Here is a 16,772-nt window from a genome sequence, read left to right on the forward strand (position 1 = left end):
GTCTGTGATGCCATCCAAACATCTCATCCTCAAGTCATCACCTTCTCCTCCTGCCTTCAATCCTTCCCGGCATCAGAGTCTTTTCCTTTCCCGGCATCAGTTCTTCACATCAGGTGGCCAAAGTATTGGAATATTGGTAGTACTAGACTATACTTCAATACCAAAGTATTCCAATGAACATTCAGGACTGATTTCCTTTAGGAATGACTGGTTTGATCTTGCTGTCCAAGGGACTCTCAAGAATCTTTTCCAACACCACAGTTCAAAAACATCAATTCTTCAGCGCTCAGCTTTTTTTTTACCGTCCAACTCTCACATCCATACATGACTACTGGAAAAACCATAGCTCTGACTAGACGAACCTTTGTTAGCAAAGTAATGTCTCTGCTTTTTAATATGCTGTCATAGCTTTTCTTCCAAAGAGCAAGCATTCTTTTAATTTCATGGCTGTAGTCACCATCTGTGGTGATTTTGGAGCCCAAGAAAATAGACTCTGTCACAGTTTCCACTGTTTCGCCATATATTTGCCATGAAGTGATGGGACCAGATGCCATGAACTTAGTTTTCTGAATGTTGAGTTTTAAATCAGCTTTCGTACTCTCCTCTTCATCTTCATCAAGAGACTCTTTAGTTCTTCTTCACTTTCTGCCATGAAGGTGGTGTCATCTGCATATCTGAAGTTATTGATATTTCTTCCAGCAATCTTGATTCCAGCTTGTGCTTCTTCCAGCCCAGCGTTTCTTATGATGTACTCGGCATATAAGTTAAATAAGCAGGGTGACAATATACAGCCTTGACATACTCCTTTCCCAATTTGGAACCAGTCTGCTGTTCCATGTCCAGTCTAACTGTTGCTTCTTGACCAGGATACAGATTTCTCAGGAGGCAGGTCGGGTGGTCTGGTATTCCCATCTCTTTAAGAATTTTCTATAGCTTGTTGTGATCCACACAATCAAAGGCTTTGGCATAGTCAGTAAAGCAGAAACAGATGTTCTTCTGGAACTCTCTTGCTTTTTCTATGATCCAATGGATGTTGGCAATTTGATCTCTGGTTCCTGTCTTTTCTAAATCCAGCTTGAACATCTGGAAGTTCTTGGTTCACATACTGTTGAAGCCTGGTTTGGAGAATTCTGAGCATTACTTTGCAAGCATGTGAGATGAGTGCAATTGTGTGGTAGTTTGAGCATTCTTTGGCATTACCTTTCTTTGGGACTGGAATGAAAACTGTACTTTTCCAGTCCTGTGGTGACTGCTGAGTTTTCCAAATTTGCTGGCATACTGAATGCAGCACTTTCACAGCATCATCTTTTAGGATCTAAAATAGCTCTACTGGAATTCCTTCACCTGCACTAGCTTTGTTTGTAGTGATGCTTCCTAAGGCCCACTTGACTTCTCATCCTGGATGTCTGGCTCTAGGTGAGTGATCACAGAATACACAGAAGGAGTATACAAAAGATCTTAAAGACCCAATAACCATGATGGTGTGATCAGTCTCATAGTTATCAAGATTAAAATACTGATTCATGGGAATGCTCAGTAAGCTTCAGGAATTTTTTTTCAAGACTCAATTTAATGCTGTCCCCATTAAGTCCTCTCTCATTCTTTTCCCCTATGTGTTGGTATAAATCACTCCTTCATTTTTATAAACAAAGCTTCTTGCTCATTCCTCTATTCTAGAGTGTTAAGATTATCATTATTTGTGCATAAGCTTAGCTTACACAACAGTATTATCCATTATGATGACCGTAATTATTAACACTTTCACCAACATACGATACAAAGCATTTACTATGTGTAGGTGATACTATATAAATATGATAACATAAATTCCTTTAATTTTTACAATCTTGAGGTAAGAAATATTGTGTTGTTCTCATTAATAAAATGAAGATGCTCAGGTACAGAGAATACACATAACTTGATACAGCAAGTAAGCAGTACAGCTAGGTTTCAAAGCCAGGCATTCTAACTAAAGCCCATCTTTTAACCACCATTATACTGCCTTTACATTTTAAATTGCTGATGGAAGCAACTGTATTTCATTCATCTTGATGTGATTTTCTCAAACACTATATCCTCAACCCTTCTACTCTCAAGTGCTTAGTACCCAGCATAGAACTTAACAAATAATGTATCCATCAAATGTAATCAAGTTAAGAGGGAAAGAGCTTGATTAGTCACAAAGTATGGTTCTATCTCATTAACTTACTGAATTGCCTCAGCAAATCCATCAGTACGATGAGGCACCACGAGAGTTGGGGTACTTGGAACTGTTCTATCTTCATCATCAAAAAAATGCTGCTGCTAAAAAAGACAGAAATCAAGTACTTTACAGACATGATAGAAGCATCCGTATGGACGAGACAAATAATTGCTGAACAAATGAATCACTTTTACATGAGAGGCAGGCACTTACCATGCCACCTATTCCTGGAGTCAACTGAAGCCCACGTCCTACAGATTGCCTTCGAGTCATCTGAATTCTCTGTGTCAAGAAAGGAATTTCATTTAAGGAATTAGGCAATGAAAGAAACACCAAATACTAACAGATACAGCTTATCAGGCTGGTAATAAAATAACTGAAATGTTAGCAGATTAATATAATCATTGGAACTTTTCTTAAACTGTTACTAATTTTGTTACTAGTATTAAAGAAGTCTATTTTGTAAACAGTGATGTTTTTAATTACACAGACTATATTAACCAACAAATATTTTATTAACCAGTAGATAATATTAATCACTATGTAAAACCAAACTCTGATCCTATGTTATTTGTTGATAACTAAGTTAGTTTCTATCTCCTTGATTTAAGTGTTTGGATGTTGAAGCTTAATTATCCTTTAAAGTTCCAACAGCGGTATTGACTACTTGTAAACTGCTTCCCAATTTAGACAATTAAAAATTGATAGAGATGGTATATTTTGCAGGATCCATAAACAATCCTCTAAGACTTTACATTTTCAGAAAATAAGAAAATTTATCTTCACAAGTGGTATTTCAGTAAAATCTACTCTTGACAGTGTTTAGTATACTACAAAGTAAGACTCAAGCTACATGATTAATAGATCCTTTCTACTTTTCCAGCTGTTTCTTCAAGAGCTTCTGAGAGAGATGTCCAATCCTACAACAGTGTCTCATGTGAATGGTTATGCACATTATCATGAACTTGAAAAGTGGGTATTAATATGTGTGATTCCAAAAGCAAGAAAAAAGATCTGTTAAGAATAGAAATTTCTTTTAAAAAGAACTCATGCACCTTGGAGAAAGAAACCTTCAAAACAAATGGGCCAGCTGCTGAAATATATTTTAATCAAAGTCCAAGAAAAATTTCTTTTTTAACCTGTAGAAACAGCAGACCCTTATTTTCTCTGAATATAATCACTTCAACTTATACACGACTTTAGCAAGCCTTGCTTTTCCAAAGTTCACGTCTGTCATATTTCAGGGAAAATAACGGAGATTAGTTTCAGCTCAAAAATTTTATAAAAATATACCAAAACATTAAAAAGTTCACTTAATTCCTGGGGAAAAACAAAGTAATAGCTAATGGAAAGAAAGGGAGAAAAAGCCAACATTTTTCAAAGTAAAATGTTCAGAATGACCAGTACTTTTCATACCTGAACTGGCGGCCCCAGCTCCTGAGGTGGAGCATGAATGGTCAGTCTAGGAGGAAGCGGGTGTGGTGGGCGTCTTGGTGACTGAGGTGCTCGGGGGGTCTGTCTTTCCGATGCTGATGATGGCTGCTGTTCTCTAGATATCTCCTGGGAAAAAGAGGACTCTGCTGTACCAGTATTTCCTTCACCTATAGGAAAAGAGAAGTTTATTCTGAACTATTAAGTTTACAATAAGGTAACTTGGACAATTGCTAGAACTATAAATCTTACTACTATGAATGTTCACATAACTAATATTTTCATAAAAAAAGTAGTGAGGTGTGGCAGAACCAGAGATAACAGGTATGCAATTAACAGCTGTACAGCCTTAAGCAAGTTCGTTCTATTTCTTTGGTTGGTTCATGAAACCCACAAGAAACGTTTACATCCATGTAACCCACAAGAAATATTTTTCTGAAGATTTCAAATAATGGACATAAAGCATTTAGCTTAACACAAGATAAACATTTTAACACTTAATAGCTTTTAACACCTACCCTGGTTCTATCACTTTGTGTCTGCTTTTCAGATTCTTCACTGGTACTTAACACCTGATAAGCTTATTGTAAGAATTTCCCCAAAAAGTATTCAATGAGCATCTGTTATATTTTGTATTGAGGAAAAAAGGCTATGAACACTCATGCTCACAAGACTTAGCTTTCAGTGATAATACTAGGCAAAAACTTTCCCTCTATAACCCAATTATGTGACACAAAAAAGGTATTTCTTAAATTCATAAAATGCTTTAAAGATGTAAATTATTACAATTAATCTCCTTAGCTCCTTACCTCCCTTAAAAAGCAACACTATTTTTCATTATATAGTTCAATATTCATCCTCTTAAAAAACTTAAAAGTTGAAAAGACAGCCTGCCTTTCCTTTCCTTAATTCAAATGAGAATACAATTTGCATTTTTATACACAGGCCTACACAAAAACTCAGATATTCTGTTTTCCCACTGGTCTACATATATAAGGTTTTTATTATATTACTACTGATTTTGGCTCAGTATTATCTGTTAAAACCAGAATATCAAAACCAGATGGTCACAGAGTCTTCAAAAAACATTTCAAAATGATTCTAAAAGAAAATTATTTTCTACGCATTCTATAATTCTTTACTGCCTACAACATTTTAGCTGACTGCCAGGACTCATCTTTTCAAGAATTAGCAAAAGGTACGCTCTATTCATGAAAAAGTCTCTTATACATCGGAAAACTGGACAGTATTTTAGAACTGATACCCACTAATCTTGAAACATGCAGCTTGATTAGACTGACCTCTTCTGGTTGTGAACCGCTATTATTGTTATTAGAAGTCCTTGATTAAGTTTTACACTTAAGACCAGAAGCAACACATGGCATTTATAATACTTTATAGATTTAAAATGTCCGACTCTCACTGCATTCCAATGAGGTAGAAAAAAATAGTATAATGACTACATACAGTAGATTTTATGAGAATAATAGTGACAAAGCAACAATAAGAGCCAATCTTTTCCTTGCCAGTTTACTAAGTTTTATTACTTATGTGATAATTAAGTGTAATCTTAGTTTAGAAAATGTTAGGTTAAAATATTAAGTAAAATATTAAAAGCGTTCAATTAAAAAGAGACAAAAATAACAAAAGAAAAACTAAACAAAATCTCACCACTGTTTTGAGAATCAGCTGCTCTCTGGTTACTTTCACCTCCACCCATACTTTCTTCTGTTTCTGTACCTGGATCAGTCCCGTCACCACCCTGAAAACAAAATATGAATGCTAAATGCAAATAAGTCAAGTGATTATTTTCAGTAATTCACCAAATGACAGCAGAAACAAAACACCCGAAGATGTGAAAAGTTGCAGTGTTCTGAGAATACAGCATTTTCATACTCTTGGAAAATACCAAGCAAGTTCCTGAAGAATATGATGTCCAAGCTCTAGCCAGTTACCTCAGCATCATCAGCTTCATATCCGTCATTGCCATCTGCACTACCAGTGCCTTCATTACTATCTTCACCCTCATCTCCCATCCCTGTGTCATCTTCATCATCCTCATCATCGTCTTCATCTTCTTCATAATCCTTGTAAAAAATCCCAAGTATAAATAAAGATACAGGATATGGTACACATGTTCTACATTATCTTGATACCATGATTAGAAATTTAAGGGACACCTCATTGATCAGGATACAGGAGGTGTCCTGAAAGATATGGAATTCAGACTTCAGTTGCATCGAGAATCAAAACGGTGATGCTTAACTTGAATTAGTATTCTTAACGGTCAACTCTGAATTCTAACCGTTCCTATGAGATCAATTCAAAGATAAAAACTTCTAGGTGTCAAATGAATGTCAAGTGGTCCACTTTGATTCTAAATTTAAAATGTGGCATTGAATGAGAAAATGGTGAAATTATACTATGAGCTTTTAAATACCTAGTTTGATTAATAAAAGAATCAAAAAAGGAGGTGTCAATACTGAACTAACAACCAAAACAAAATGTGAAGTTTCACTTATAAAATAATTATCTTCACACTTCACTTTCTTTTGAAAAGAACTATGAAGGTTCCACAAAATAAAAAATAATCCTTTATTTTCAGAAACCACAGTATTTGCAATTAAATCTACAGTCACTTATCAGTGAGATTTAACAGTAATTAATCTAACAAATTCTAAGGACTTCGTAATTATTAAAAAAAAATGAGACTTTCCATCACTTGCTCCATGTAAATTTCACTACCAAATGTTAAGCTCAGAACTAATTAGGATAAAAGAAAAGCAAAAGAATCTACTTAAAGTGACAGGGAATCACAATTTCAGTTTAAAACAATAAATGATTTCAAATCAAATTCACCTCATGTTCCCCATCATTTTCATCCTCCTCCTCCTCTTCATCATCACTGTCAATTACAATAACATCATCTCCTTTGCCCTGACCATCTTGGGATGAAGCTGTTTGTTGATCTGACTGAAGACCTCCAAGGTCTATTTGTAGAGATTGAGAGGTTTCTTCACTGTCTTCCATTGGCGTATAATCTCCCTGGGTGACTCCCTTTAAAAGTAAAAAAAATAAATGAATAAATAATAGTCAATTATACTTAAAACTATCAGTGACATACTATAGATATAAGTAAAGGCTAAAGAATACTAATGGGCTATGAGAATTTTATTTTAAAAAATGTGGTTTTCAAAAGCAGAATTAATTCAAAATAAATGTTTTGGGCTTCTTTACTGTCTTCTTATAGAAAAATTATTCTAAATCCCACTCAGTAATACTCCAATAAAAAAGACCACACACACACACACACACGTACGTATGTGTCAAAGCTACCAGGGTGCTGCTGTAGATGAGTGCTGTCCATCAGAAATATAATGCGAGCCATAAAACATTTCACATGTATAATTTAAAATTTTTTAGCAGTCACATTAAAAAAAAGTCAAATCAATTTTAATAATAACCTTAATATATCCAAAAATCATTTCAGTGTGGAATCAACATAAGAATTATTCATCCTACCTTTTAACATTTGTAATATGTCTACAAAATTCAATGTATGTTTCATATTTACTATCTCACTTTGGGCTTGTTGCATTTCAAGTGCTCAACAGCCAACACAGTGAGTTAACAGTGCAAACGAAAGTCAGAAAAAAGAATATCCATGGAACTGCAACATATAATTAAAAAAGACAAAAAATGTTCCCCAAACCAGAAATTGTAAATAAGACAACTACAATTATTTTTTTACAAAAACACTTCTCCCCCTTTCTAAAAACCCTATCTTAAGTCTTCAAACCACACTAAAGATATACCAGACATAAAAATAATTATTTCCTTAATCTAACAATTTCATATTTTTAGCTACTGAAATAAATCATAATTTAACTTTATTTTTGATATTTCTTACAAAAAACTGTTCACGTTTTAGTTCGGTACTCAGCAAAATCTGTTTTTTTGGGGGGGGGGGGAAGGGGGGCTGTGCCATGTGGCATGTGGAACCTTAGTTCCCTGACCAGAGATAGAATCCACATGCTCTGCAGTGGAAGCACAGAGCCCTAACCACTGAATCACCAGGGAGTTCCAAAATCTCTTTCTGGTATACAAAGCAGAAACAATGCCTTATGAACTAAATCATTCATAAAGATTATGTTTACTGTAATGGAAAAAATGAGTAAGTAATGGTATAATTAAAAATGTAACTCAAACTGACATGCTTATTTCAAGAAAAACAACACTTAAAAAGAACATCTGCTTCACTGTCAGAAAATTAGAAAAATGAACTGTTACACATTCACACACTGAGTAGACAGTAATAGAAGGCGGAATGCAAATTCCAATGGCACCTCTGAGTCACAGACAATTTTGTCAATCTCAAGTAAATTCTTTGTACAAAAGATTTTAGTATAATTTAATCAAGTCTGGCAACAATACCAAAATTCACATCTTATTTCAAAATTGTTACGCTCTTCAGGTATGACCCTCTCTGAAAGATACATGAAACTGATGCCATTTAGAGTAATAACTATTCATCTTGGAGGTTTAATTTTCTGTTCGTAGACAAGGATATTTGAAAAAAATTACCTTAGAAAATTAATGCATCTACGAAACTAGTATTGACCTGCAATCTATGGTTACTTGTGATTAGCCTGAAACAATTTCTTTATTTTATACAGATAAAATAATTTTAGAATAAAGTGATCCTAAAACTTTATTGAGAGAGAAAGTATTGTTTCAAGCTTAACAAGACAAATGAAAAACAGACAACCTGAGATTAAATTCTAGCTCCAATGCTATGAGAACTGGGGTACATGACTTAGGCTAGGCATTGATTTCTTCACCTATAAAACAGGGTTGTGACCAGATCTGTTATAAGGATTAAATTATTTAAAAAATGCAAATATTTTAACTACACTTGGCATATAATGATGAATTGTGTTAACTAATGTTACAATATTACAAATAAATTACTATAAATTGACTTCCCAGGTGGTACAGTGGTAAAGAATCTGCCTGCTGATGCAGGAGTTGCCAGAGTCACAGGTGTGATCCCTGGTTGGGAAGATCTCCTGCAGAAGGAAATGGTAACCCACTCCAGTATTCTTGCCTGGAAAATTTCATGGACAGAGGAGTGTTGGAGGCTACAGTCCACGGGGTTGAAAAATCGCCGAATACGACTGAGCAACTGAGTACATGCACATGCGCGCGCGCATACAATCAGTTATGAATTCTCTATTTGTGGGCACAGGAATGGAAGGAAAGTATTAATTTGAGTGCCTAATATATGGCAGATACTATTTTAGGTACTCTACAAGACTAAAAGTTATTCCAACAGATAAGAAAATTGAGGCTTAAAGAGAATTAACATCTTGTTTATAGTCATACAGCTTCTAAGTGATAGACTAATGAACAAAAGCTAGAGCTTTGTACCTTCAGAGTCTATGTATTTCTACTAGTCAGGCTGTTTCTGGAGAAGCCTCAATGAGAGTTCAAAAGATGAAGATGTATACAAATGCATTTCCTTTCAGAGATTATTTTAATTTAGTAAGGGAAGCAATAGAAGGGGAGCAACAGAGGACCAACAAATGGGCATTACGGATAAGCGCAAGACTCAACTAGCTTGTCCTTCCAAATAAATAAGAGTGGATAATCTTTACTTGTGACACCTCTTAGCTCAGAAAGTTTGTGCCTTCTATAAAGAAACACATTTTTTTAATAAAATTTAGAAGGCAGGACACTAAACAGAAGTAAAACAAAGCAGAAATTGTATTAGCAATTCTAATAATATTTCGTTAAATATAAAAGCAGCATATTGAAAACAGAAGTCCAAAGGACATTTCAATTTGGCAAAGCTCATTTCTTTCAAGCAATCACTTGTTTACTTTATTTTCAATAGTTTTACTTACTTCTCCAATGGAATCTTGAGAATCCTGGGTGTATACTTGAGTCTCTACCTCTCCATCAGTACTTTCTTCTGCCATAACTTCTTCCTGAATCAGAACATACAAGTGTGTGAATCAAATCAATTCACTAGATGAAGCAACACTTGTTCAGCTAGGTTTCCCAATAAAACAAAACTCAAATCTGTAATTTTATGAAACAATACATCAGAAATGTTCACTTACATTTACTTATAAAAATATAACCAATTACATTCCTGTTTGATATATACAAAATAAGGTTAATGAACATGAATTAAATATATGCCAGTGAAACGAATTTAGTAGTCTCAATGCTTGTTAAGAAAACAATTCATTACAACTTATCCTAAACAAAAGAAAATGAAGGAAAACCATTTTGGTCAACCACAGGGCAAAAATGGCAGGTACCAGTTTAAAACACCCATGAGACTATAAACTTCCTTATTCTTTGAATTAAAAAAAAAAAACAGAAATGGAATTCATTCTATGTTTCTGTAACTGTGTTTTTAAAATTGAAATTGGAAATTCAATAAAACATATGCAAAGAATATAAAACAGTATGGGCAATGGTAATAGTACCAGGGCTGTCAGTGGAAACATTGTTACTTAACAGCAGTTTTTTCTGGATTTTGACCCCAAAAGCGCCCATTCACTTAATAATGTTGTAACTGAAAGAGTATCTTGTTTCTATTGGTAGAAGTAAAAATAAACAGAAAGACATTTACATACCTCAGTTCCTACAGGTGTAACACTTTTCAGCTTCTTTGGAAGAGGCATTTCCACTGTATCATCAGAGATCTGGTCTGATGCTTCTATGGTGCTATCTTCTTCCTCTTCACGTGTACGCTTCGGCAAAGAAGAACTTGGGGTAGCTGAAACTGTGAAATTATGTAATTTAAATCTTGAATTATGCATGATAACAGCTCAATTTAAACAAAGTTAATCTGAAAACATCTTGATCATTTAACTAAAAAAACAAAACCACAGTAAACATTTATTTGGACAGAACAACAAAATATGTTCCCGCCAATTTATGTGTAAACAAAGAGGAATTTATGTTCTGAATCAATGGTCTCATACTATCAACTTAACCTTTGGTTAATAAAGCCAATAATCATTTACAGTAATACATCTAACTCACTGTGACTGTATTACCATAGAATTGCTACTCACAAAGGTTACACAGGACCTTCTTATAATTTATAACCTCAAGACTCCTTGGACAAATAAAAATTTCCTTATATGTTTAAGATTTGAAAATTCTTACATGATCTTTTTTTAATTATCATTTAGTTCTCAGGACTTGTATTAAGTTACAGCTGACCCTTGAACAATTCAGGGGAGAGGGGCACTGTCCTTCCAAGTTTGCCATTCTTTTATCTGCAGATCCAAGCAACCAAGGATGTATAGTTACTGTGGTGTTCACTACTGAAAAAAATCCACATTTAAGTGGACCATGCAGTTTAAATCTGCGTTGTTCAAGGGTCAACTGTACATATAACATGTTATGGGTTGTACCACCTTTAAAATCAGTGAAGAAATAATTGGAAAGGAAGAAAGATCTTAATGCAAAAATTAGTGACCTAAATTAGGATTCAGCAGTAAACATAAAATAAGATGTTAGGAATATAAACATCTCCTTTAATACCTGATAGAAAACAAGCATGTACAAAGAATATTCAGGTAATACACTCAAGAAAATGTAAATGCACAGGTCTACTCTAACTTCATTTTAAAATTAGTCTTACCAGTGCCAAATACTGCTGTGGAAGTAGAAGGCCGCTCAACTGGCGAACTCTGAACCACCTCCACTATGTTTGGGGATAGTTCTTGATTTGTAGGCTCAATCTGAGGATGACTCTGCTGAGTAGGCTGCACAAAAGCCGTAGCCTGTGTTTGTTGCTGAACTGTTAAAATGGGTTGAGGGATAGAAGGCTGGACGTTAGGACTGGTAGAACGAACAGATCCACTTGTGCTTCCGAAAACTGGAACATGTTCCACAGGCCCTTCTGACTGCATAGCTGAAAAACAATTAGAGCATATAATGCATTAAGTTTTCTATTCTTACCAAAGTTGGGATTACCCTTCCCTACTCTGTTACAAGTGACATTGTGCATAGTTATTTGTGTACAGACCTCTCATCAATCATCAGATAGAAACACTGAGGGTAAAAGAAATGTATTATGCATCTTTGTATTGCCTGTGTGACAGATACGGTAGTGTGCAGTAAACTGTTGGTTGAATGAAATAAATAAATACCTGAAACTGTTTTTGCATCCATTGTTCTTTTCAAATGATGACCAAATAAAATGATATAGAGACTTAAGTATCATTTTGCTTTCAGTTGATATAAAATAACCATTAAGTTTAACTGGTAATATATCTCATAATCATTTTACTGAATGTAGTTCAAATGAAATATTCTGTCCTTTCATAGCATACATAATTTTATATATTTTTAAGCACAAATAATTAACTGAATTCTAAAATTTGTTAAGCACCTATGGGAATTATATTTAGTAAAGTTTTACTGACACCTATCTTGAGATGAGGTAAAGGAATTAAAATAATGAAAAACAAAATTCCTACGTTTGAGAAGCTCAATCAAGTGGAATTAAAAAAAAAACATATTCAACTGAATAAGATGTTGTTTAATTGTTGTAATGACTAAGAAAGTGACATGGGAACAAAGTGGAGAAATAAATGAAAAGATAAGATAGCTTTAGTGAAGAAATGATATTTAGGATGAATCACTGATTTAATATGGTTTTCCAAAGTGGATTTCATATCATCTTTCTTAGCCAATAGAGGTGAAAAATGTGGTCCTAAAAAAGATGACATATGTTTATAAGGGTGTATTTCCCTCTTTCTTTAGCTTGAAAACAAAACAAAGCAAAAATGATGGGAGGGAGGAAATATGCTACATTAACAAGTAACCCAGGAGGCATGCACCTGAAAATACTAACTGCCCCACTTTTACTATGGTGTCTGACGTTAGCTTTAGTGGAAGTCTCATTTATCCTTAAAGTTACACTCATCTTCTCCTAACAAATCGAAGAAAACTGTCGGTTCAATCAGATCTGTTGCTATTCTATTTACCTTCCTGTGACTCCACTTGTGTAGTGGGCATCACCGTGGCTGTCGGGGTAGTAGTAGGGTTTGTAACAGTTGCAGGTGTAACCATTGGGCGGATACTAGCTCTGGGTGTTGACTTATTCCCAGCCATAGCTGCAGCTGTCACTTTACTTGGTGTAGACACAACAGGGGTTGGCTTGATATTGGCTGTTGGTGGGTCTGACATGCTGGCACTTATGGAAGGAAAAATGTGAAAATAATAATTCACAAAAAGTACTACAAACATTCCTTATAAAGTATAAATACTCCATCAAAAGTAAAGCACATATGCTTACTGAAGTGACTGTCCAGTAATTATTACCATAATATACATTCAAACCTTATTAACTGTTTTCCTAACACTGCTCTGAGTAGATTTTTGGCAGATTAGGAAAAAAATTAAAGACAGTAAATACTGTTGTTGTTCAGTCGCTCAGTTGTGTCCAACTGTCTGCGATTCCATGGACTGTAGAAGTAAGCTGTTAGGCTTACTTAAAACAGTAAGTACAATTCTATATTTTTTTGTTCACTAAATATTATGAAACTTTTATTGAAGAGGTTCTGAATTTAAGCATTAGAAACTGTGCAGAAAATAATCTACAGTGGTGCATCCTGACAAGGCAGAATGTATTAACTGCATTACTGAACCTCAGTCTCACCTCAGCCTCTTGCTCTTCAACTATGTAATTTTATAATGCAAACTTTTTTTCTCCCTAAAGATCACTAGGTCCTTTCTGTATTTTAAAAGAAAAGCAGGAAACAGACTGTAAACAGACTGCCAAAAAATAAAACTCACATTCCTCTTTCACCAGAAGCTGGAGTTGTTTTCAACGTGATCTGTCTCTGCTGTTCTGGGACCTATGAAAAGAAAACTATGGATTAGTGTGCCGGTCCTACAAGAGCCCACCCAACAATGCCATCAAAATATTTTACTTGCTAATTCTCTCTGACAGAGGCTCCTAAATCACCAGACATCTTCAAGCAAAATGTACAGAGAAAAAATAATTTGTCATTTAAACAGAACTGGCTGATTACCTTATTGGTAGGTTCCTGAGGCTCGTCTCTCTGTTCAAGGTGTCTCTCTTGATGCTCCCTGAGTTCTCTCTCCAAGCGACTAATTCGACCTTCATACTGGGACTTAAGAGCAGTCATACGAACATCCAGTTCATCTTTCTGCTGATCTAAGGCTCCATTCCTTTGTTTAAGCTCTTCATTTTCTTTAGTTAGCTGATCTTTTACACCTAAAGAAGTAACCATATCATTCTATTAATATCATAATCAAACACTGGAAACAAAAAATATTTATGTTCTTGATAAGTATTCAAAGGCTGTACTGGATTCTATTCCTGAACTTTAGCATTTACAATAATTCTGATATACTCTACATTTCAATAAACAAAGTTTTAAACATGTATTCATTACTCCAATATAAAACATACTCCAAAATAAAAAAAAAACTCAGCTTTTCCTAACTAAGATCTCAAAAAAGATAAAGGATCCACCATAAACTAGTCAGCAAGAGCCCTTTCATATGGCCTTTAAATATTTTTAATAGAGACTATAAAATTTTCATTTCATATAATTTACAGCAGATACTCAAAGATAATTAAGTAACTTCATTTTTTTTTTTAAATTAAATAAGTTGCCAGGGACAGTATCTTAGCGATCCATTTAAAAAACCGTTCATAATAAAATTCAACCTACATGGCATTTTATTTACCTACTAGCAGACTGGTAAGCAAGGTACAGTAAGGCCCTGAGCGTTGTAGCACTGGGATCCTCATACAGCTAACATGATATTCTCCCTGAAGGGCTAATGGCCCTCTGTGAAGTGAGGCACAGAAAACTCACTGGGCTAAGGTCCAAAGCTGCCTAGAATTTACAGAAGGCCTCGGGACAGTATACTATGGACCCAAAGGGTTACCATCAGAAGGCAGTAACAGTTATACACTAAAGCCGAAGGACAGCTGTATTCCCCATCTTCTATCAGTTAGCAATTAAGAAAGACATCATAAATTAAGGACATCCTTATTACTTGAAAATTAAAACTGCTGTAATTTGAATCCAATTAAATAAACCTAATATCTAAAGTATGCACACACATACACAGAAGTCACTTTCTAGTATTTACTTTTCTTTCCCATTTAATTGTAAGCCTGTATCAAATAACCAACTTTCACCATCAAATTCAAATCATAAAGCATATAGAAACTTACCAGCTAAATGTGCAATTTTTGATTTTGCTGCTACAATGGCCTTTCTTGTTTTTTCTTCCTTTTCAGTTATCTGCTGTCGAAGTTGTTCTTCCTGTGTGGTTCTATCTTGAAGGTCCTGACGAAGTCGTGCAAGTTCAGATTGAAGCTCCAAAGTCTGTTCCTGGAGACTTCTTGCTTCTACCTCTTTTTCAGACAAAGTCTTTTTTTAAAGGAAAATAAAGTATTAACCATGTAATTCAGCCAAATCAATATAACTACATACCTTATAGATTTAAAGCATCAAACATTAATTTGTTTAAATGAAAGTATAAATATAAAATGGTAATCAAGTAAGTGGACACTTCCAAGATGACTAGGTTTATCTGCATACATAAGTCATTCAAAGAAAACTTAACTATGTATGTTTCCAGATGGTAAGAGAAAGTATCAGTGTTTAACACATTTTTCTTTTTTCAAAATTCCTTTATGACTGAATTATATTTCATTGTATTTTTCCAGCTTTTCAACAAGGAAACAATTAGGAACATACACCTCTCACGTCTCTTCCGCTCATACCTTCTGCAGGTTCTCCACCTGATTCTCGAGTGACTTTGACTTGGTTTCTGCTTGGCTTAGGGTCTCTTTCAGCTCCTGCATTTCCTGGACTGAGATGTGCTGCTCCTGATGGTCTCCAGAAGACTGAGCTGAAGTCTCCATGACCTAAGATGACAAACACTAGTAATATACTTGCACATTTATATTCAGTAGTTCTGCAAATGCATCTAAGAAAATAATAAGTATATAAAGAAACTTATATTTAAGGGTATTCATAAATAAATCTTCTATAAAACAACTTTAATGTCCAAGCTATTAGTTAAATAGGTTAGGGCTTTCCACACTACTGGATATTAACCAGCTAATCAAAACGATGATGCACTGTTTAACATAGAATTATCCAGAAAAACATATCACTCATATGTAAAGGAAAGCATATTAAAGAATTAACAGTGGCTAACTGAGGGGTAAGAATTTTGAAATTTTTGCTTCATAAATTTTCTAGTGTAATAAGTGCTAAATACACAGTCAAGTCAATATATAAGTTCTTTATCACTGGTAATCAAAAATAAAAATCAAGTCTAAAATAAAACAAAGATTTAAAAATTCTTTTTGACAGACGGCATTTACTACTATTTCTTTATGAATTTATAGTTCATTTTAGGACATACTGAAGAGCTAATCTTAAACTAAATAAAATATCACACATAAGATTAAAAACCAATAACTAAATATTATGAATAAGGTTTTTGTAAGACTCATCCAAATATGCATATCCATATATCTAAGTATATATAAAGCTGTGTATTAATTGTGTAGACCAAAATTGTGTGTATCAAAAAATTATAAAGAATATATAAAAAGAAAACCACTTCAAAAATACCTTATCTTGTTGTGCTTTAAGTTCTTCATATTGAGTCTTGTACCTACGTCCAATTTTCTTGACTTGAGTAATAGTTTTAACCTTTTCTTGAATATCAATTATTTTGGCATCTAACTCCTTCTGAATATTTTCCTTTTCTGTTCTTACTTTATTTAAATCTTCCTTTAGACTCTGGATTAAGTTCTGGTTGTTAGTCAAAGATGCATTTGATCTAAGCAAAAAAGATGGGATAAAGCAGAAAAACTAAATATTTGAGACTTTTCAAATTTTAAAACTTTTTAAGTTATATTTTTATTGTGTTGCTTTAGTGTGTGTTTTATTTAGAAAATTCTAAGAAAAGCACACACACACACTTTTTAACTTGTGAACCTGTGGTACTTTAGGAAAACGTGACTGACTTGTTACATGCCATATACACCCATTCTAGAGATGAGAAGAACTGAGATGTTAGTGGTTAAGTAACATGCACT

General features: G+C 34.2%; 1 protein-coding gene across 1 annotated transcript in view; it reads right to left on the reverse strand.

The window, feature by feature from the left end:
- The window catches only part of TPR (translocated promoter region, nuclear basket protein), a 59,149-nt gene that overhangs the window by 9,194 nt on the left and 33,183 nt on the right, over positions 1–16,772 (reverse strand). Inside the window, exons 31-45 of the mRNA XM_065936212.1 lie at positions 16,303–16,513; positions 15,441–15,584; positions 14,886–15,084; positions 13,705–13,910; positions 13,466–13,527; positions 12,655–12,863; positions 11,304–11,576; positions 10,285–10,433; positions 9,541–9,624; positions 6,494–6,691; positions 5,590–5,721; positions 5,306–5,396; positions 3,620–3,804; positions 2,417–2,485; positions 2,210–2,304 (exon numbers count right to left, since the gene is read on the reverse strand). Coding sequence (XP_065792284.1) covers positions 2,210–2,304; positions 2,417–2,485; positions 3,620–3,804; positions 5,306–5,396; positions 5,590–5,721; positions 6,494–6,691; positions 9,541–9,624; positions 10,285–10,433; positions 11,304–11,576; positions 12,655–12,863; positions 13,466–13,527; positions 13,705–13,910; positions 14,886–15,084; positions 15,441–15,584; positions 16,303–16,513 — 2,307 coding nt within the window. The remainder of the gene's footprint in view (positions 1–2,209; positions 2,305–2,416; positions 2,486–3,619; positions 3,805–5,305; positions 5,397–5,589; positions 5,722–6,493; positions 6,692–9,540; positions 9,625–10,284; positions 10,434–11,303; positions 11,577–12,654; positions 12,864–13,465; positions 13,528–13,704; positions 13,911–14,885; positions 15,085–15,440; positions 15,585–16,302; positions 16,514–16,772) is intronic.

This window comes from Muntiacus reevesi, chromosome 5 (genome assembly GCF_963930625.1).
Source record: "Muntiacus reevesi chromosome 5, mMunRee1.1, whole genome shotgun sequence".
Lineage (NCBI taxonomy): Eukaryota > Metazoa > Chordata > Mammalia > Artiodactyla > Cervidae > Muntiacus > Muntiacus reevesi.